General features: G+C 46.2%; 1 protein-coding gene across 7 annotated transcripts in view; it reads right to left on the minus strand.

The window, feature by feature from the left end:
* Window positions 1-21838, minus strand: part of fggy (FGGY carbohydrate kinase domain containing) — a 554287-nt gene that overhangs the window by 143032 nt on the left and 389417 nt on the right. For all 7 annotated transcript variants that reach the window (XM_072510992.1, XM_072510995.1, XM_072510990.1 and 4 more), the window contains one exon: window positions 19454-19548. In XM_072510992.1, the coding sequence (XP_072367093.1) occupies window positions 19454-19548 (95 nt within the window). The remainder of the gene's footprint in view (window positions 1-19453; window positions 19549-21838) is intronic.

Here is a 21838-nt window from a genome sequence, read left to right on the forward strand (position 1 = left end):
CTCATGCCAATAATCCAGTGAGGAAGTCGGAGGGAGGGAAGATGGCAGGTGTACCTGCGGCCATCATGGTCGACACTCTGACTGTGGTGATGGCACAGGAGATTGAGACGGTTGGGATACAAATTGGCAAGCAAGGCAAGGAGCTGAGGCAATCCTTCAAAGCTACCATTGAGGAAGCACTGATCAAAGAAAAGTTGGGGGAGACATCAAAAGGGAGCAAGGCGAATTGCTGAAGGGCATGGAGGAGGCATGGTCGCAGAATGAAGGGCGGCTCACCTTGTTGGAAGTGGAGCTACTGCTTGTGGAAGAGAGGAACATGGACCTGAGAGCAAAAGTGGAAGACCTGGAAATTTGGTTGAGGCGACATAACCTTAGGATAGTGGGGTTGCCGGATGAGTCGAGGGCCTGAGGCCAACGGAGTACTTTTCAGAGGTGTTCTCCAGGTTGGTGGGTGGGACAAAGGTTTCACCCCTCCAGAGTTGGATAGGGCCCACTGTGCCCATTGGGCACTCTGCAGTAGCCACGGGTGAATGAGCAACCACGGGATAATAAGGTGATAATCCACCTTATTTCACTCCTTAAAGTAGATGCTAAGCTGTTAGCTAATGTTCTGGAATTGTTGTAACCTTGTCTTCCAGAGGTAGTTGGGTAGGACCAGACAATATTTGTAAAGGGTCGAAGATTGTCATCCCGCAGATCTTTCGTCATTGCTAATATTTTTCCCGACCTGGAACTCGACCAGTCTAGTCTCGGATCCAGAACCATATTAAAATCCCTCCATATAATCAGCCGGTGCGAGTTGAGGTCGGAATCTTCCCCAGCACCTTCTTAACAAACGCGACATCATCCCAGTTTGGGGCGTATATATTGATCAACACCACTGCCATTCCCTCCAGCCTCCCGCTAACCATAATAAATCTACCCCCGGGACTGCCTCTATCTTCCCCACCTCGAATGCCAACTTTTTATTAACCAGGATTGTCACCCCCCTTGTTTTAAAGTCCAATCCCGAATGGAACACCTGCCCGACCCATCCCTTCTTCAGTCTAACTTGGTCTCCCAGCTTCAATTGCGTCTCTTGCAACATGGCTACATCCGCCTTCAGCTGTCTCAAGTGTGCGAACACACGGGCTCTTTTGACCGACCCATTCAGTCCACGAACATTCCACGTAACTAGCCTGGTCGGGGGGACCCCCGTCGATCAACCATGACCTTTCCTAGGCCAGCCCTTGGCCTATGCACTGCAACTCATCTGGCCCGTCCCTCGGCAGCTACCATCATCTACTCTCCTCCTCCAACCTCCTAAAAGTCCCTTCCTCGTCAACAGGCCTGGCGGGGGTTGGAGAATCCTGCCCAATGTTTTTAAAAAGGCACCGCATAATTTCTAACTCAGTTCTCCACAGTCAAGGTTTAAGATCCTTGTTTGTCTACCAGGTTATTGTCCTTCATGAAGTCCGCCACGTCCTCCGGCGAGCCAAAGTATAGCTCCCGACCCTCATAGGTCACCCAAAAACGGACTGGGTAAAGCAGACCAAACTTTATTTGCTTCTCGTACAGGGCCACCTTGACTTTATAAAACTCGCCTTCCTCTTTGCGAGTTCTGCTCCCAAGTCCTGGTACACCCAGATCTCAGAATCTGCCCACATGCACCGTTTCGTCAGCCTGGCCCACCTTATAATGCGTTCCTTATCTAGGAACCAATGCAGCAGTACCACGATCGCCCTTGGGGGCTCACTCCCCTGGGGCTTACACCTCCTACGGCTTGGGGAACGAACCTTCCCCTATCAGCTTCTCTAGCATCTTCCCCACATACGCACCGGGATCTGATCCTTCCTTCCCCTCTGGCAGACCGACGATCCAGATATTCTGTCTCCAAGAACGGTTCTCCAGGTCGTCCACCTTCTCCAGTAGCAGTTTCTGTTGGTCCTGTAGCATACCGATCTCCATTGCCATCGCAGTGGACTGCCCCTCTCGTTCCATTGCCAGCTCCTCCAACTCCTGGATCACCTGTCCCTGGGTCATCAATCTCTCCTCCACACGGTCGACCACCGCCCTGATCGAGTCCACCGCCCGGGCCATGTCCTCCGCACATACCTTGCGATGTTGAGCGAACTTCTCAGTCAAGAAGTCCACCAACTGGTCAAACGACCATTGAGCTGGCGAGGTCAAACCCTGCTTCCATGCCATTGCCTCCTTCAAACTCTGGTCCTCGCTGCCAGCCAACTTTTGATTTCTCCTTTTTTGATTTTTCCTTGGGCGCAGCGCCATAAACTAGGGGTCACCTTCTTCTCTTCTTGCTTTTACAACTGTATTGTGGAAAATTCCTATGGAAATCCAGCTTAAAAGCCACAAAAAGACCACCAAGAGCGGGAGCTGCCAAATAGAACAAAGAACAAAGAAATGTACAGCACAGGAACAGGCCCTTCAGCCCTCCAATCCCGTGCCGACCATGCTGCCTGACTAAACTACAATCTTCTACACTTCCTGGGTCCGTATCCCTCTATTCCCATCCTATTCATGTATTTGTCAAGATGCCCCTTAAATGTCACTATCGTCCCTGTTCCACCACCTTCTCCGGTAGCGAATTCCAGGCACCCACTACCCTCTGTGTAAAAAACTTGCCTCGTACATCTACTCTAAACCTTGCCCCTCTCACCTTAAACCTATGCCCCCTACTAATTGACCCCTCTACCCTGGGGAAAAGCCTCTGACTATCCACTCTGTCTATGCCCCTCATAATTTTGTAGACCTCTATCAGGTCACCCCTCAACCTCCGTCGTTCCAGTGAGAACAAACCGAGTTTATTCAACCGCTCCTCATAGCTAATGCCCTCCATACCAGGCAACATTCTGGTAAATCTCTTCTGCACCCTCTCTAAAGCCTCCACATCCTTCTGGTAGTGTGGCGACCAGAATTGAACACTATACTCCAAGTGTGGCCTAACTAAGGTTCTATACAGCTGCAACATGACTTGCCAATTCTCATACTCAATGCCCCGGCCAATGAAGGCAAGCATGCCGTATGTCTTCTTTACTACCTTCTCCACCTGTGTTGCCCCTTTCAGTGACCTGTGGACCTGTACTCCTAGATCTCTCTGACTTTCAATACTCTTGAGGGTTCTACCATTCACTGTATATTCCCTACCTGCATTAGACCTTCCAAAATGCATTACCTCACATTTGTCCGGATTAAACTTCATCTGCCATCTCTCCGCCCAAGTCTCCAAACAATCTAAATCTTGCTGTATCCTCTGACAGTCCTCATCGCTATCCGCAATTCCACCAACCTTTGTGTCGTCTGCAAACTTACTAATCAGACCAGTTACATTTTCCTCCAAATCATTTATATATACTACAAACAGCAAAGGTCCCAGCACTGATTCCTGCGGAACATCACTGGTCACAGCCCTCCAATTAGAAAAGCATCCTTCCATTGCTACTCTCTGCCTTCGATGACCTAGCCAGTTCTGTATCCACCTTGCCAGCTCACCCCTGATCCCGTGTGACTTCACCTTTTGTACTAGTCTACCATGAGGGACCTTGTCAAAGGCCTAACTGAAGTCCATATTGACAACATCCACTGCCCTACCTGCATCAATCATCTTTGTGACCTCCTCGAAAAACTATGCGACCTTTCACTCCACAGCCGCCACCAGAAGTCGGTTTCGGCCTTCATTTGGGCAGGCAAAGCTCCGAGGATTTGGAGGGTTGTTCTATAGATGGATAGACAGTCGGGAGGTTTCGCGCTGCCGAACTTGATATATTATTACTGGGCTGATATATTATTATTATATATTAATTATTATAATATAATATTATTGTATATTATTACTAGACCTGGGGTCTACCTGAGTGCAGATGGAGTCAGGGTCGTGCAGTGGGTCCAATTTGGGAGCACTGGTGATGGCGTCTATTCCATTTCCACCGGCAAATTACTCGTCGAACCCGGTGGTTGTCTCCACTTTAAAAATATGGAGGCAACTCCATCAACATTTTAAACTGGGGTCAGTATCAGGGCTGGCCCCCATTTGTGCCAGCCATCTGTTTGTGCTGGCAAGGTTGCATGCCACATTTGGAGTGTGCAAGGGCAAGTGGCTAGCAGATTATGTGACCTATTCATGGGAGGAGCGGTTTGCCAGCCTGGAGCAAATTGAAAGTGAAGTATGGCTCTTGGACCAGGATTCTTTTAGGTATCTCCGGGTACGAAAGTTTGTTAGATGAGCATTCCCAGAGGCGCCACCGTCCTCCTTGATATAGAGGATCCTTTCGTGCGTGGGGTGGAAGATGTTGCGATTTTGACCTTGCGTTGCAATGATGCACACAGAACATCTGGTGACTAAACTAGAACGATGATTTATGGATGAACACTTGGAAAGATAACAAACAGAATACTATACAGACAAAGTTACCATGTGAGTTCCGTGAACTCTCCTGTAACTACTCAATGTGTGACTGTCCTGTTGTACGCCTTACTACCAATTGGCGAGTGTCTCGTCACGTGACCGATGTCTGATGCCACCAGCTGGTTGGAGGTCGCATTACTTTCTGACCTGTCGGCAACATTGCCGAGGTCTTCTTGTTTGGTGTTAGGTGGACTCATTGTGTCCCCCACTCTCCTTCTCTTCCTCTTTTTTTATGAGAGCGATTTTGTAACTGATTTTATGACTGCTCCTCTTTTTTCGCTTGGGTTTGGTAGCACCCGTCTTGCTGCTGGCCTGCGCCATGGGAACGCTTCTTTGTGGATCGTCTTCTGAGATGTCTCATGTCAGCATACTTCCGGGTTACTGTACAGTCTTGGTCAAGTCTGCATCTTCAACGGCTGGCTGCAGAGCCTCTCACTCTAGTATCTGGGTTGGAGCCACATACCCAACGTTGGGTGCTGCCCCTGCATCCTGTGTTTCAGCCCCAAGTGATGGCTCCTCATCACTCAAAATGTTAATGCATAGGTCATCTTTTCCTGAAGAGCCAAGTAATGGCTCATCCTCATCTTATAATATTATGTACCTATCATCCTTCATTGTGGAACTGCATACAGATGCAGTCACGTCTGGTAACATGTTTTAAGTATCATCTGTTGTTGTGGAGCTTCATACGGATGCAGCCATCTGCTCCTCTAACTCATTGTTCGGTGGAGTGGCCTCGAGTATGGGGGAGTCCACTACCGGAACCATTTCATAGGCCTGAGATGATTCACCATATGCCTCTGGAGCCAGTTTCTCCAGTATGGGTACTATATATTCTGTTATTAGTTTGTTCGCAGTTGAGTCGTTTTCATCCAAAGTGTCTGCTACTGCAATCGCACTTTCAGTCTCTGCATATGCCATCTTAGAGATTTCACACTTCTTGGTGACCTGCGCAGACTGGGCACCTCATCATTCCGGCCAAACAACCGGACTATCGCTTCACAGGCTTCCTCGTGTAGTTACCATCATTCCTGCGAAACAACCTGACTAACGTTTCAGTCATTCTCATCTGGCTCACCCTCCGAATCTTTATTTTCTTCTTCATATTCATGGTCTTTGTAAATATCACCGTAATACTCATCATCAGAGTCAGTATCATCGGCAAAGACGACCTGTAAAGTACAACATGGAATTATGTGTTCACGCAGGAGACGGCCAATTTCAAAGTCAGCAGCGAGTCTTGCTGCAGAACTTTTATTTAACATTCCAAGATGTGGAATTTCAGGAGGACTGAAGAAATTGAAGAATGAGTCATTTGGTACAGTTTTCATAACTGTTTTCCAAGTACTCCGATCCTTATGCTTCGGCTTCGGTTTAATGGTTTTCAGTGTGACATTTTTTCTTTCTTTCAGTCGATCTGGCAACCTGTGCATCCCGTGATTTCTGGTTCATCCAAGAATAAGAACTCAAGTTGTCAGGCCGCGATTCCAGCTGAGGCCGCGATTCCAGCTGGTATACCTTCTTAATTACCTCATTTGTAAAATACTCATTTGGCCCAAACTTAAACTCCAGAGTGAAGCTCATTCACTGTTCAAGCTCTGAACATTTAATGTTCACATCTTGTAGATGCTTTAATATAGGCTCATCATGCTCCTGTATCATACCACTGAGTAAATAGACATTCTTGAAGACTGTTAACCAGAAGTTTGGAATTCCCTTTGGCTCTTCCATCCCTTCATCTGATTTGTCGTCCTCCGCCTGCACTTTCGCTTGTTTCTCATTGAATAACCAGCATATCTCGTTGAGAGTCGCCGCAATCGTTTGGCCACTCACTGTCTGAAACGTACAGCCACTCGACTAAGTTCAGGGCCCCACACACATCCGCTCCTATGTTGGACTCACTTTTCGTGTCCACAATGGAAAATGGTAATATGTGAGTTGTTTCATGCACTCATTATTCGAGTTCATATACACCCAGCGTCTCAATCTTCTTCCCACCGTACTGTTTCGGCAGTCTCGGTTGATCAACATCTTTCGGTTTAACGTCCAGCCCGTGCAAATCAGACAGACTGAGGAGGTTGGACCTCATTCCCATGTCGAGGTCGCATTTTATCAATGTGTCATTCAGCAGCACCAGAGTTGTCCATCTGCATTCAATGGCATCAGGTTTGTCATTACTATCATCATGACTGTTCAGGAAGACTTCTTCACTTTTTATGGTTGGACTCATCTGGTCCTTGGTTGAAATGAGATTAATGAAGAACTGTTCTTCCGAGGGCATCTCATCAACTGCGTTGACTGATTTGATTTGGTCCACTGATTTGTATGGCCACACCTGGAGCATACTTTTCCATATGCTGGACATTGCTATGGGCCATGCGATTGCCACATTTCTGGCATAATGGCCACCTGCACTAAGATCATGTTTCTTATTGATCTGTGTCACAGTGCTGATGGCGCTGGCGTCTTCCATGTTGGTGTCAAAATGTTTCAAGCTGAGTGTACTGATCTGCTGTGCAGCTAGCTTACTCGCATGGCAAATCTTAATCGCATTTTCCAATTTCAGGTCTTCTTCCCATAACAATTTCTCACAAAGTTTGTCATTTGATATCCCAAACACTATTTGGTCGCGGATCATCGATGACTTTGGATTACTGAAATTGCAGGACTGGGCCTTCAGCCTCAAGTCAGTTACAAGGCTGTCAAAAGATTTGCTTGATTTCTGGGTACGCATACGAAAAATGTATCTTTCAAATGTTTCATTGTTATTCGGAGAGCAATGCCTATCAAAGTACTTTATCACCTCATCTTAACTCTTGCTTTCCTGTTCGCTATCAAAAGCAAATGTATTGTAGACCTCGCTTGCTTGTGGACCTGCCATCATGAGCAGCAACTCAATGTGCCTCTCGTCAGGCTGTGCCTGCAGGCTAAGGGCTGAGACATAGAGATAAAACTGTTGTTTGAATATGCACCAGTTTTGTCTATGTTACCCGAGAGTTGAAGCTGGTGGGGCGCCTTTAAACCTTCCATCTTGAACTGCACCGTCATTTATTTTGTTGAGTTACCACGAGCCGTAGTTCACCAAGTCGGCGGAAGAATCTTCTCTTTTCCGTTCGTCGGCCTGTTTAGCCTCGACTTTTCTGCTGTTACCCTTAAATGTTCAACACCTCTGGTACCATGTTGTGTTCTGTGACCTTGCCATGACAATGATGCACACAGAACATCTGGTGACTTAACTAGAACGATGATTTATTGATGAACACGTGGAAAGATAACAAACAGAATATTATACAGACAAAGTTACCTTGTGAGTTCCGTGAACTCTCCTGGAACTCACCAATGTGTGACTGTCCTGTTGTATGCCTTACTACCAACTGGCGAGTGTCTCTCATGACATGACTGCTGTCTGACACCACCAGCTGGTTGGAGATCGCATTACTAACTATGTACAATACTGTTCACAGGCATATCACCACAGAAGAACAGTAGTACGTCCAGTATATATGGGTGGGTTCTGGTGGAGGACTTGGTTTTGATGGAGGGAGTGAAAGCAAAGTAGGAGGAGGAGCTGGGGCCTGTGTTGGAGGATGAGGTGTGGGGTGAAGCCTTTCGTAAGGTGAACGCCACGTCCTCATATGTAAGGCTGAGCTTGATCCAGCATGAGGTAGTGTTTAGATCACACCTGATCAGAGCTAGAATGAGTCGCTTTTGTGCGGGGTTTGAAGACAGGCGCTGACGCTATTTGAGGGGGCCAGCTAATCATATGCAGATGTTGTGGTCCCGTCCCAAACTGCTGAGCTTTTGCGTCACCTTTTTCAACACCCTGACAGCGATTCTGAAGATCAAGATTGAACCCTGTCCCGTAGTAGCCATATTCGGGGTATGGGATCATCATTATTAGTCAGTTTTAAAATTCCTTATGAAATACACTCCCAAAACCTTACCAGACTGAAGATCACTCAAGGCTAATACCACTTCCCCCTTAGAAATGGGAACATATAGGGCCAATCTTTGGTCCTCAGAAATTGTTGGGGGTTTAAAAGAGGAAAATTGCTCCATATGTACTAGTGCATCCCTCGACAGAACTGTTCCACAAAAATCAGCATAGAAACTCTTAATATGCTCTGTTTTAATCATCCCATTCCCCTTGAAATCTGCCACAGATAAAATAACCCTATTGTCCACTTTCTTCTGAGTAAGGAAAGCTAAATACCTACTTGGTTTATTTTGAAACTCTTTTAGCTTTTGTTTTGAAACCGTTATACTCCTCTCAGTTTAATCAGTAAGCAGCCCAGTGCTGTTTGGATTGCATTAATTTCTTTCAGCATTGAATGGTTGGGATTCCGACCATACTCCGTCTCTCTGTTTCAGCCAATTTTACTTCAAGCTGGTGCTGTCACTCCATCATTTAACGCTTTTTGCTGGCCATATATGAAATAACCAAGCCCCTTGCAAATGCCTTACAGGTTTCCCACAGGATTGAAGGGCTCACTTCAGAGAGAGAATTGATTGACTAGAACAGATCAAATTCAGCCTTAAAGTATGAGATAAAGTTATGATCCTTAAGTAGAGATGCATTAAATCTCCAAGGTCTAGACCAAGGATAAATCCCCCCAAAATAAAAATTCCAATAAGGCTTGGGCATGATCGGAGATTATAATACGACCTATAATAGCAGGAGGCCACTGAATTTAATATTGTTTTGGGCATGAAAAAATAATCAGTTCTGGTATTTCATTGATGAGAAGTGGAGTAGAAGGTGAACTCTTTATCTTTGGGGTGCAATGTTCTCAAAACATCCAAGTACCCCAAATCTTTGCATACCGATGCTAATGCCTTTGACTGTTGAGTGGGAGGATTTTTGTTATGGGAAGTTTGTCCATCAAAGGATTAAGATGGCTGTTAAAGTCCCACCTATGAAGGAATTTATTGAAGTTATTCCAGCAAAATCCATAAAGCCTTCAGGAACAAAATCAGGGAGTAGTTTGGAGGGCCGTAGAAATTCATTCCCAACATACTGCATGCAGCATCTTCTTAACAATTAAATACCTTCCCCCTGATACTTCACACAGTTCTGAAATCTAAAAAGCACATTCTTATTAACTAAAATTGCAACCGCCCGGCCAGGAGTGCTGGTTCCTTGTGATCTAAATGAGTTTCCTGCAACAAAGGTATGTCAACTTTTGCCTTTTTAAGGAAAGACAACATTGTTCTTCATTTAATAGGATGATTTAACCCCATACATTCCAGGAGCAGAGTTTCAAAGTAGCTACTGCCAGTGCTTATTCAGTCAAAGACAGTATAGGATATTGACACAGAGAAAATGTGCACCAAAACATACTTCTCCATCTCCAACCAGATGGGAAACACCAGTGACACATTATAAAGTCTTTTTCTAAGACATGAGACTTGTCTATACCCTTACAGGTACCAATTGGGTGGCACGGTGGCACAGTAGTTACTGCTGCCTCACAGCTCCAGGGACCCGGGTTCAATTCCGGCCTCAGGTGACTGTGTGGAGTTTGAACATTCTCCCCATGTCTGCTCCGGTTTCCTCCCACAGTTCAAAGATGTGCAGGTTAGGTGGATTGGCCATTCATGCCCCTCAGTGTTCAAAACATTAGGTAGGGTTATTGGGTTACAGGGATAGGGATAGGGTGGAGGCGTGGGCTTAAGTAGGGTGCCCTTTCCAAAGGCCGGTGCAGAATCGATGGGCTAAATGGCCTCCTTCTGCACTGTAGGGATTCTATGATTCTATGAATTCATGATTCTTTAATCCTAAAATAATAATAAAAAAACATCTAAAGCCAATAGTTCTAAGGCAGTTATCCTCACCAAATGTGAGGCTCTGTAGGGCTATACCTATAAAACTTCCATAATAACACCAAGGAGTCTTTCTCCTCAAAGGGGAGGGACAAAATAGCCACAACAAAGATGAGCAGAGAATGCCCTTTCTGCATCCTAACCCTCCTTATTGAGGCTTAATCCACACACCCACCTCCCAGCAGTGGCCCTACTCATGTTCATCATGATCAGAGCAAAGGAGACCATAAAACATATACCGCCATTATAAGCATACAGATAAAAAGAAAGGAAGACACAGCCCAGTGTCATACAACCAGCACAGTGTATTCCTTAGCTAGAAGGAGCAAGCTGAGGAGTGACTTTCATTAAAGGCAGATGGAAGTCCCTGCCATTCTGAAGGATAAAAACTCACTGTGGTGTTCAATTGCTAAATCATCCCTGTCAGAATGATAAATACCAATACAGAATCAGGAAGGAATTATAATGACAAGGGATAGAGTCTGGGTTAAACAGTGAACTGCAGTCTGTACTCCAAATTATTGCCTTCCATCTTCACAAAAATCAAGGTTTTAGTTGGGTTGTTGAATGTCTTTACAGAGTTGTTGGATGTCACCCTCAGTGTAGCAGGATACAGTTGGACATTCTCACTCCAATGGCCCTCAGGCGTCTTTCAACTTCATCAAACCCCATGGGCTGGATTCTCCATCAGCGGGATCCTCCGTTTCGCCGGCAGTGCACTCACACCCGCAGATTTCCCGACGGCGAGGGGGTTCCCACAATGGGAAATCCCATTGGCCGGATGCCACGACGGAGAATCTCGCTGCCGGCGGAGGTACGCTGCACCAGAAAAAGGGTGCAGAGGGAAGGAGGATCCCGCCCCCTGTGTCTCTGATGTATCGCCACCGAGAAAGGTTGGAAAAAAGAGACCTTTACTCCCTCAGAGAGCAAAGACCTATTCCGTTTAGCTGCCTCCAATACTCTTTAACGATTCTTGAAGTTATGAAAATGGATAGTTACAGGCCGGGGTTGTTGGTTCTCCCGAGACCTCAGAGGCAGGATACGATGTGCCCTTTCAAATTTAATGTACCCATCTTTTGTTTCTAAATTAAGAAGACGTGGTAGCCAGCTCTCAAAACTTTTAACTGAGAGCTTACCCTCAGCTCCTTCTCAAGGTGGATTCAGAACTGGCTAGGCCATAGAAGGCAGAGGGTAGCAATGGAGGGATGCTTTTCTAATTGGAGGGCTGTGACCAGTGGTGTTCCACAGGGATCAGTGCTGGGACCTTTGCTGTTTGTAGTATATATAAATGATTTGGAGGAAAATGTAACTGGTCTGATTAGTAAGTTTGCAGACGACACAAAGGTTGGTGGAATTGCGGATAGCGATGAGGACTGTCTGAGGATACAGCAGGATTTAGATTGTCTGGAGACTTGGGCGGAGAGATGGCAGATGGAGTTTAATCCGGACAAATGTGAGGTAATGCATTTTGGAAGGGCTAATGCAGGTAGGGAATATACAGTAAATGGTAGAACCCTCAAGAGTATTGAAAGTCAAAGAGATCTAGGAGTACAGGTCCACAGGTCATTGAAAGGGGCAACACAGGTGGAGAAGGTAGTCAAGAAGGCATACGGCATGCTTGCCTTCATTGGACGGGGCATTGAGTATAAGAATTGGCAAGTCATGTTGCAGCTGTATAGAACCTTAGTTAGGCCACACTTGGAGTATAGTGTTCAATTCTGGTCGCCACACTACCAGAAGGATGTGGAGGCTTTAGAGAGGGTGCAGAAGAGATTTACCAGAATGTTGCCTGGTATGGAGGGCATAAGCTATGAGGAGCGATTGAATAAACTCGGTTTGTTCTCTCTGGAACGAAGGAGGTTGAGGGGCGACCTGATAGAGGTCTACAAAATTATGAGGGGCATAGACAGAGTGGATAGTCAGAGGCTTTTCCCCAGGGTAGAGGGGTCAATTACTAGGGGGCATAGGTTTAAGGTGAGAGGGGCAAGGTTTAGAGTAGATGTACGAGGCAAGTTTTTTACGCAGAGGGTAGTGGGTGCCTGGAACTCGCTACCGGAGGAGGTAGTGGAAGCAGGGACGATAGGGACATTTAAGGGGCATCTTGACAAATATATGAATAGGATGGGAATAGAAGGATACGGACCCAGGAAGTGTAGAAGATTGTAGTTTAGTCGGGCAGTATGGTCGGCGCGGGCTTGGAGGGCCGAAGGGCCTGTTCCTGTGCTGTACATTTCTTTGTTCTTTGTTTGTTCTGCAAACCGACAATCCGGACATTCTTCCTCTGGCCTCGGTTTTCCAAATTGTCTGGAATTCTGACATACCAAGCAGCTACTTTTCCAAGGATTGTAAGCAGGCTTCTACTGAGGAAATTGTATTTTTGACAGTACTAATTCTCCCTCTGCTTCGTCAAGCCTTTAATCCGTATTCTGTAGCTCAATAATATGAGCGCTAATATGTTATGCGAACAGACCGAGTTTCGCATTTAGCGACATTAATAATATTAGCAGTCATCAGTGTAACGTGTAATGCCTTTGAGAGTGCTGAATCGAGAGTCTGTTCACACTAAGTCACCATGTTGAGGAGTCCGCTCCACCCCAGTCACTTCTGACCCCTCTTTTTTGACGACAATTTTCTTAATATTTCTCGGCGTTTTGTCACCAAGTATTAGCCATAAATTTTCCAGGGACATAATATGAAGTTCTCACTCCCGGATTAGTTAAGCACGAGCAGTGCGAGTGCGATAAATGAAAGGACTATAGGTTGAGTAGTGCCATAGAGCACAGAAATACAGCTATCCCCGCGCTCATATCATGTGACCCCCTTCTCATAAATGTTTACTGTGAAATCAAACCAATCTGATACCATAATCTTATATGTCAGAGTGACTCAATTCAAAAAAAATCAAAGGATCACGTGGAAGAATAATTACTTTAAATCCCAATCATAAATTATCATAGAATTTACAGTGCAGAAGGAGGCCATTCGGCCCATCGAGTCTGCACCGGCTCTTGGAAAGAGCACCCTACCCAAGGTCAACAGCTCCACCCTATCCCCATAACCCAGTAACCCCACCCAATACTAAGAGCAATTTTGAACACTATGGGCAATTTATCACGGCCAATCCACCTAACCTGCACATCTTTGGACTGTGGGAGAAAACCGGAGCACCCGGAGGAAACCCACGCACACACGGGGAGGATGTGCAGACTCCGCACAGACAGTGACCCAAGCCGGAATCGAACCTGGGACCCTGGAGCTGTGAAGCAATTGTGCTATTCACAATGCTACCGTGCTGTCCAAGCAATAGTTTGTTTTGAAGTCCTGACTATGGAAGGGAAATGGTAGTAAGAATTCTCATTTCTGAGCCCTATCGAATTATATCCTCATGGACCCCACATGGAAACTTCTGTTTGCAGATGACAGATGAAGATAAACTGGGATTGGTTCTGATGCTCTCAATAGAATAGCCAACTAATAATTATGATTGAGGTGCTCACTAGCCATTTCGATCAGGTTTTGGAGAATTGACACCAGTTGTAGAACAGTACTACTATACCTAACTTCAGAGGGAAGGAGATAAAATTGGAAAGTAAATACCTCCTGCTTGGCTCTTCTAATCAAAGAACAGAGAACAATACAGCACAAGAACAGGCCCTTCAGCCCTCCAAGCCTGCGCCGACCATGGTACCTGCCTAAACAAAATCCATATGCACTTACGGAGTCCGTATTCTTCAATTCCCACCCTATTCATATATTTGTCGAGATACCCCTTAAATGCCACTATCATACCTGCTCCCACCACCTCCCCAGGCAGCGCGTTCCATATATTTACCACACTCTGTGTACAAATATAGCCTTGCTCATCAGTTACGGGATACATAGGGCCCGGTTACACATTACCGGATCCTTACTCCTTTCTGTCGCTTCCTACAGAGACGACCTATTATAAAAATGCTGGTTAATTCCCGGTCCAATCAGGACAAGCGAACAGTCATCCCCAGCTGGATGAACCTCAGGCATGTCACATGCAGGTTATTACATTAGTGGGGTGAAGCATGTGCACCTCAGACATTTGGAATTGTGACTGATCAATGTGTTCTTGTCTTCACAGGAGAAGAGGAAGCACAACCATACAAGTGGTGGGATTTCAAATCTGGCAGCACTGATGCCAATGTTGGAGGACATTCTGGAGTTGGTATGTGAGCAGGGGATGAGATCTGCTAGTCGAGGAGCAGCCAGGGTTTCAGAGAAGAATGAGAGTAAAGGGGATGCACTTTCAACAAGGGCTCCCATGAGATAAAAGGGCTCGGGGCAGGGTTGTAAGTTATGGTTTTTTTGTTATTCTGCATCATAATATTAAGGAAGCACTTCAAAGACACCCTGAAGGCTTACCTCAAGAAATACAACATAGACGTCAATGCCTGGGAGACCATTAATCAGAAGAAGCCTACATGAAGGAACCTTCTGATTGAAGGGACACAATTTTTTGAGGATACCCGATGGCAAGAGGAGGCCCAAAAAAGGAGCCTGATAAAGGAATAACAGTAATCTAGAGTCCAAGAACCGATCCCTTCTCCTAGAAACACCTGCCAAATGTGCGGCTCTAGGATTGGGCTTATCAGCCATGCAAGAACCCACAGACCCATGACCAACAACACAGAGTTTCTTTAGTAAACAATCATACTTGTTAGCGAGTGATTGCCGAAGAAGAACAAGATATGTGGTATGCCTGTCCACATGTAGGATGCTGCAACAACGAATTAGTCTGGCTTCTTAATGCTCATTTATACTTATTGTTGTTTTACATCCATCGGGTGGTTCATTGCTCAGCCTATCGAAGATCGGGACAGCCCTCTAATGACCTCAAAGGAGGTGGAGGGTCCCTCGGATGCTGCACTGTCACATCCTCGCCACACACCTATCACCACTTCAGGAACTGCCACCTGGGTGGGATTCAGTGCATCAGTATAGATGGTAGCAGAGACTGGATGCAGCACATCACAATTGCCTGAGCAGCGGTCAGAGGCTGCAATTTCCCAAGGCTTTGACTGTCAGAAGAGTATTGGGGACCAGGAAAATGCCAAGCCAAGGCAGATTATGCGCCTTTGGAGTTGTCCATCAGGTGACAAATGCTGGATGCCCAGTGAGAGATGTGTGGATTTGGCAGTTCTTCCACTACTTATACATTCTCTGGTCTGTACAGCAGCGGGGTCCATGCGAGGCAAAAGCCTTGCAGTCACATCATCGCTGAATGCATGGCATCCTCCATCGAGAGATTAGAGGTTCTCATGGACTTCAGCTCCAGCAGCTCAATCAAGGTTTTCTAAGGTTATGTTCAGACCTGCAAGCCAACACAGAGGCAGTGACCTCACCAAGGCATTGTCAGTGTGAGAGATGGATGAGGTACCCAGTGTCTCTGCTAGCTGCTGGTCCATGGTGAGCAGGGGGGTGCCAAGCAAACCTCATCTTGGAGGACGAGCGGCAGATATTTGCATCTGGGGTCTCCTCTCAGGGTGCTCCTGATGGTGACAACAACTCCTCCACCTCTCGGCCAGTGAAAGTATTGACTCAGGATAGAGGAGTGTCCTGCTACTTTGCACGGTTCTCCCACACAGCCGGGGTCCTCAAAGCCTCCAGCAACTGGAGGACGACCGCCAAGGTCATCCAGGCCAACGGGGCATCTGATCAGGAGCATGTCTGCAATGCAGCTGCTAGCAATGGGGGAGCACCAAGACTAAGTACTCATAAATGGTTTAAGACTGATCATGTGATGGGGCGAAGGGCCTTTCCTGTGCTGTATGATTCAATGACACCATTAAACACAGAAGGACAATCGCAAACACCATATTTAGTTGTGTATTTTGTGCCATGCTGTTCCACATCACCTTATTCAATTGATATTCCATACAGCACTTTCTTCTGTGGTACGAGTGGCATGAAGATTAGAAGTCTGCAAACCCAAAAAGTAATTGAGCATGATTATTTTTTGGAGGTTGCGCAGACCCAAGAGTTTGTCAGGAGGGGTTCCTGTAATGATGTTACTGCAGCTTCCGAAAGACAATGCATGAGGACTTTGGCAGTCTATTGGAAGTGCCTTTGAATGAGAGCTTCTGCTGCCTCCCAAAAATTGCTGCCCTACTGACTCCTCAACATAACCAAAGATATGCAGGTTAGGTGGACTGACCATGCTAACCTGCCATTAGTGTCCAGAGATGTGCAGGTTAGTTGGGGTTATGGGATTGCTGGGGTTAAGGTGGGGACCTGGTTAGGGTGTTCTTTCAGAAGGTCGGCGCAGACTCGATGGGCCAAATAGCCTCCTTCTGCACCATAGGGATTCTATGATTTCTATGGCCCTGTGTCTGTTCAGGTTCATTGAATCCCTACGGTGCAGAAGGAGGCCATTTGGCCTATTGAGTCTGCACCGACTCTCTGAGAGAGCACCCTACCTCGGCCCACTCCCTGCCACAATCCCGTTACCCCACCTAAACTTTGAACACTCAGGGGCAATTTATCATGGCCAATCTACCTAACCTGCGCTTCTTTGGACTGTGGGAGGAAACCGGAGCACCCAGAGGAAACTCACGCAGACATGGCAAGAACGTACAAACTCCACACGGACAGTCACCCGAGGTCGGAATTGAATCCATGTCCCTGGCGCTGTGAGGCAGCAGTGCTAACCACTGTGCCACCGTACTGCCCATCCTCAAAGTCTGTTTTTGAATTGTCAGATTGTGCCGAGTACAGCAGCCAAGTGGGTACACAGAATCCAGTGTATATTGAAGTGTGTCCCCAGACCAGTTCAGGCAATCTAATTTCACCTTGAGAAGAGCAATTATGAACCATGTGAAGGTCTTCTGTTGTTCCACTCCTCAGCAGGGGTTCGAGGATGTGTGATAGGTGTCATTAGCCGTCATTTCAGAGGGTTTCCTTTATCCCTCAAGAGTCAGCGATCCAATCAGGTGGGTGGTCTAAACGCCTTGGAAACTGGGAGTGCCAGAGAATGTAAGAGTCATGGCAACTCCCGGGATACCTTCCACAAACCTGGAGGATCTGCTGCTGATGGTTGTACCCTTGCTGGATATTGAGCATATGAAACCCTTTATGATATACAAAGGCTCCCCTAGATCCCTAGCAGGTGCTTTGTTCACCATATAATTGCAACTAATGATGCTCTGAATCTTTGGGAAGCCAGCAATTGTCTCAAATCCTCTTTCTTACTCTGCCTGGCTTGTTTGCTTTGAAATTGTAAAGGTATTCACTCTCCTGAAGAAGACGATCATGACAGGTTTTACGCAGTGATATGCAGTGGTCTATGACACAAAGCCCTTGGATGAAATTTATCACAATAGTTATTCTCAATGCAATAGACATAGGGTGCCCCCTCCCCCCCAACAGAGTTGAATGCTATTTCAAGGCCTCATATCACGCACGTGGGTGTTACTGTCTTTCTTGAGAGGTGATTCCTTCTTCTGCAGTGCGCCTCTAGCATTTCCAGGTGATTGGATTTTACTTGGTATACTCTGCCAGCAGTGTAATGGCGACTGCGCTAGCCCCTTCTCCTCCACAAGCCTTGTTGGCCTTCAGGGTGTGCGGTGGATCGACATGTTGATGCTGTATCTGGCCAGCTGGCCTCCTCTCCCTTCTTCTCCTCTACTCTTCATCTGGGGAAGAGACTTCACCCAACAGAACAATCCTCAAATTTAAGCAATTGGAATGCTGAGGAGCAGACAGGCTGATGTTTTGGCCAGTCTGTTAGCTGCTCTTGAAATCCAGGAGTCTCCTTACGACCCCCCCACCCAAAAAAAAACTGGACAAAATTGGTCTGAACAAAATTCAGAAAATCAAAATTTAAGCAATAAATATTAACTCCTACCTCACACTCTTTTATTTCTTCTGCAGCCTTTTATCACACCCTGGATTGAGAAATTGTGAGGTCCCTGCCTGCCTCTGCAGCCCATGTGGCAACTGTAAAAGCACACAGGCTGCTTAAAAGTGAAGGGCATTGCCTCTTTAATTCGTTAAATTGCCCCTTTAATTGGCAATGAGCGATGTGCTGACTTTCGGGCATGTGGAGCGAAGACGTTGGTACCCCCTCCATACGGTGCATGGGGAGATTTTGTGCGCCAGCCCCCATGTTGTGAAATTCAGGCCCATTTACTTTTTAAGGCTGTATTTATGAAGCAGAATTGAAACTTGACAAAGGACAGAATATTTCTCCAGACATTTAAAAAAAATATATCCCAAGATCTTCAAAGAGCTATCCTTCTCTTGCAAAAAAGCAGAGAGTAAAGGAACAGACCAGATCACATTGCACTCTTTGTTTATGTCAGATATCATGTTCTGGTCTGTGAGTAAGCATGACACGCAGTGTGGCATCTGCCGACTGTGCCAAGTCTGGCAGGCTGTAGACGTTACATTTATGATAATGATCTCAGGGATTTTATGTCAATGCGCTTCAGCACTATGGACATGTGTAGATGTTAAATGATATGAGCACCCACCAGAAGAGAAGGGCAACAGATGTCATTTGGTGTCAGATATCAGTAAACAACAAAAGCACAAGGGGCTTCTGTTCTTTCTGTCTTCAGGAAAACATCACGCTATGATGTTCCTTTTAACTTCTTTTAAAGGGGTAATTTTTCTTATCGCAAGACATAAACGTCAAAAATATTACATTAATATAACACCTTCTCCTTGTAACATTTGCAAGAGTTCGCCATTTTCTACATTTTATTTTTCAATCTTAAACAGTGTGACGTGGTATGCCAGGCACTCGAGTTAAATATTTTGCTGTGTCACTGCCTGATGGGTAATGCACTAGAATAACCCAGGGGCTGGATAGACCTGCAGGCTTCCCTTTAGGGAAAAATTGTCACTTCACTCTGAGCACTGTTGAGATTGGAAATTCAATGTGGGTGGAACCGAAAACAAAACACATCCTACTGGCGTCTCATTTTATGCAATTCACTGGAACACACTAATCTGCTGGGCTGGTTATTTCTTACAACATTCATTATTGTGCATAGAAGGGAAACAATGGGGATAAGAGGTAAAAACAAAGGATTTATCATAGTTTCTTTTAATGTTCTCTGTTCATCCAGCAGTGAAAACTGATCATTTGCAAGGTGTTTTGAATAGTTTGGGACATAATACATAATGCAGATGGACCAAACAGAAAGGATATTTTCAACATCAAATACGCTGTAAAGATTTCCAGTTAAACCATACCTGTATGGAGTTAAAGTCACCTGATGCACACCCTCCCAGAATAGCAGCGCCCATCAAAACCGATTCCTCCTCCTTGGCAAGGACAACCGGCATGCCTAAACAAGATACATTAACGCCTGTATTATATACTTTACAACATCAGAGGACATTGAAGAAATTTCACTTTTTAATTCATTCTTGTCTGGATCTATATTTCAATTATTATACTCCTTTATTCATATTATAATGCACATGAACTGAGCTTAAGATCTCTGTAAGGAGTTAATTCTGGCACTGCTGTTTGCAAACAATGAGCACAAGTGCCAGGGTAACAGATGAGAAATCTTTAATTATGATTACAAATAGGAACAAAATGCATGTCCTCCCACAGTCCAAAGATGTACAGGTTAGGTGGATTGGCCATCATCAATTGCCCCTCAGTGTCCAAAAGGTTAGGTGGGGTTACTGGGTTATGGGGAGCGGGTAGGGGCCTGACCCTAGGTGGGGTGCCCTTTCAGAGGGTGGGTGAAAATTGGATGGGCCGAATGGCCACCTTCTGCATGTAGGAATTCTATAAATCTGATCAAACCAATCAAATCCGAATATATAGGCTGGAATTTTGCTGCCATTGGTAATATTCTTTTTCTGCCCATGCGCACCACTACCCACAGGTTTCCCTGTGGCGTGGGGTGGCTTCAATGGAAAATTTCATTGACAATTGGCAGGAAGAGAGAATCCCGCCGCCAGCGGATGGCAGGCCTCTGAGAAATGTGTGCTAGGGTTTTGGGGAATCCGGCTCATAATTACACGTGATCTCTAAATCAAGTGGATGATCCAAACAAATCTCAATTAGGGTTATTTGATTTGATTCATCGATATTGGAATATTGTTCAAAAGAGACACATAGGCCGAGATTCTCCCTTCTGGGGACTAAGTCCCCACGCCGGCGGGAGAACCGGCGTCAATCACTCCGGCGTCAACAGCCCCTGAAAGTGCGGAATTCTCCGTATTTTCGGGGGCTAGGTGGATGCTGGAGGGGTTGCTGCTGCTCCAGCCGGCGCCAAAGGGACGGCGCGAGTTCGCGCATGTGCTGAAGGGCCAGCGTGATCTCGTGCTTGTGCAGAACTGCCGGCGTGATTCCGCGCATGCGCAGACCGGCCGGCGTATTTTGGCACATGCGTCTCTTCTCTGCGCTGGCCATGGCGGAGCCCGACAGGGACCAGCGCGGAAGAGAGTGCCCCCACGGAACACGCCCGTCCGCAGATCGATGGGTCCCGATCGTGGGCCAGGCCACCATGGGGGCCCCCCGGGGTCGGATCCCCCCGCGCCCCCCCCTAGGACCGCCCACGCATACTCAATTGCCAGGTGCCTGAGTTGAGTGATTCACACCGGCGGGACTGGCCAAAGATGGACAGCCGCTCAACCCATCGGGGCCCTGAGAATTGCTGGGGGGGGGGGGGGGGGGGGGGGTCTGCTGCCAACGCCCCCCGGCGGGGGGGGTGTCGCAGAATCCCGCCCATATTTTCTAAGTTTCATGTCTTGCACAAAAACAAGAATGCCAAATTTCAAAAGATCATAACATGCTTTACTACAGGAAAAGAGGGGGTCGATCGGTTGGCAAGTTGACTTTGGTTGGCTGAGGCAATGCCATTGAGAAAGCAGCGGGGGAAATATGCTCCCTAAGCCTCCATGTCATTTTGAAGAGTCACAAGACTTGAACATGTGACATTTGTTTGGTGAGAAAAGCTCCTTGCGTATGAAAGTTGGTTCGAGCAATCTTGCATGAGCCACATTATGAGCACCACCGATTATCTTAAATTGGTTGTTGGTGTACTATTAGTGCACTCAGCATTGCTCAGCAAGTGATGCCGAATTGTGGAATCACATTTTACAGTAGATTTTTAAAGAATGGTCTATATTATTATGAACAGCCAAAGGAATATGTTTTCCTTTTTGCCTAAGTTGGAGCTTTCAGGGATTTTTGATCCTGAAAGCAAACCATAGCAGACATTCACATTGACACCGTTGTAGTTTTTGGCTGTTGCTGTACAGATATAGCAACATTTGTGTTTACTATTAGCCAACTGTTTGGACCATCATGTGGATTCTTGTTTTAGCCTCTGCAAGGTAAGCATTTTGGCCTCTATCCCATTCCACTAAAAGCATGTGTTATATAGTGGATTGAATGTAATAAGCAAATAATAAATAGTTGGGGGAAATGGATACCAAACTGTGGAGAAATTAAGCCAGCATAATAGGTGAAAAGAAAGCTTAGCTGAAAAGTTGGGTTTTGAGAATCTTTTTAACGAATGAGAGGGAAACAGAGTAGTATTGATAGTAGGGCCAAGAAAATTGAAGGCTCTGCTGTAAATGGTGGAATGAAGGGAAGGATTGTGCAAGAAGCAA

This window comes from Scyliorhinus torazame, chromosome 7, assembly GCF_047496885.1.
Source record: "Scyliorhinus torazame isolate Kashiwa2021f chromosome 7, sScyTor2.1, whole genome shotgun sequence".
Classification (NCBI taxonomy): domain Eukaryota; kingdom Metazoa; phylum Chordata; class Chondrichthyes; order Carcharhiniformes; family Scyliorhinidae; genus Scyliorhinus; species Scyliorhinus torazame.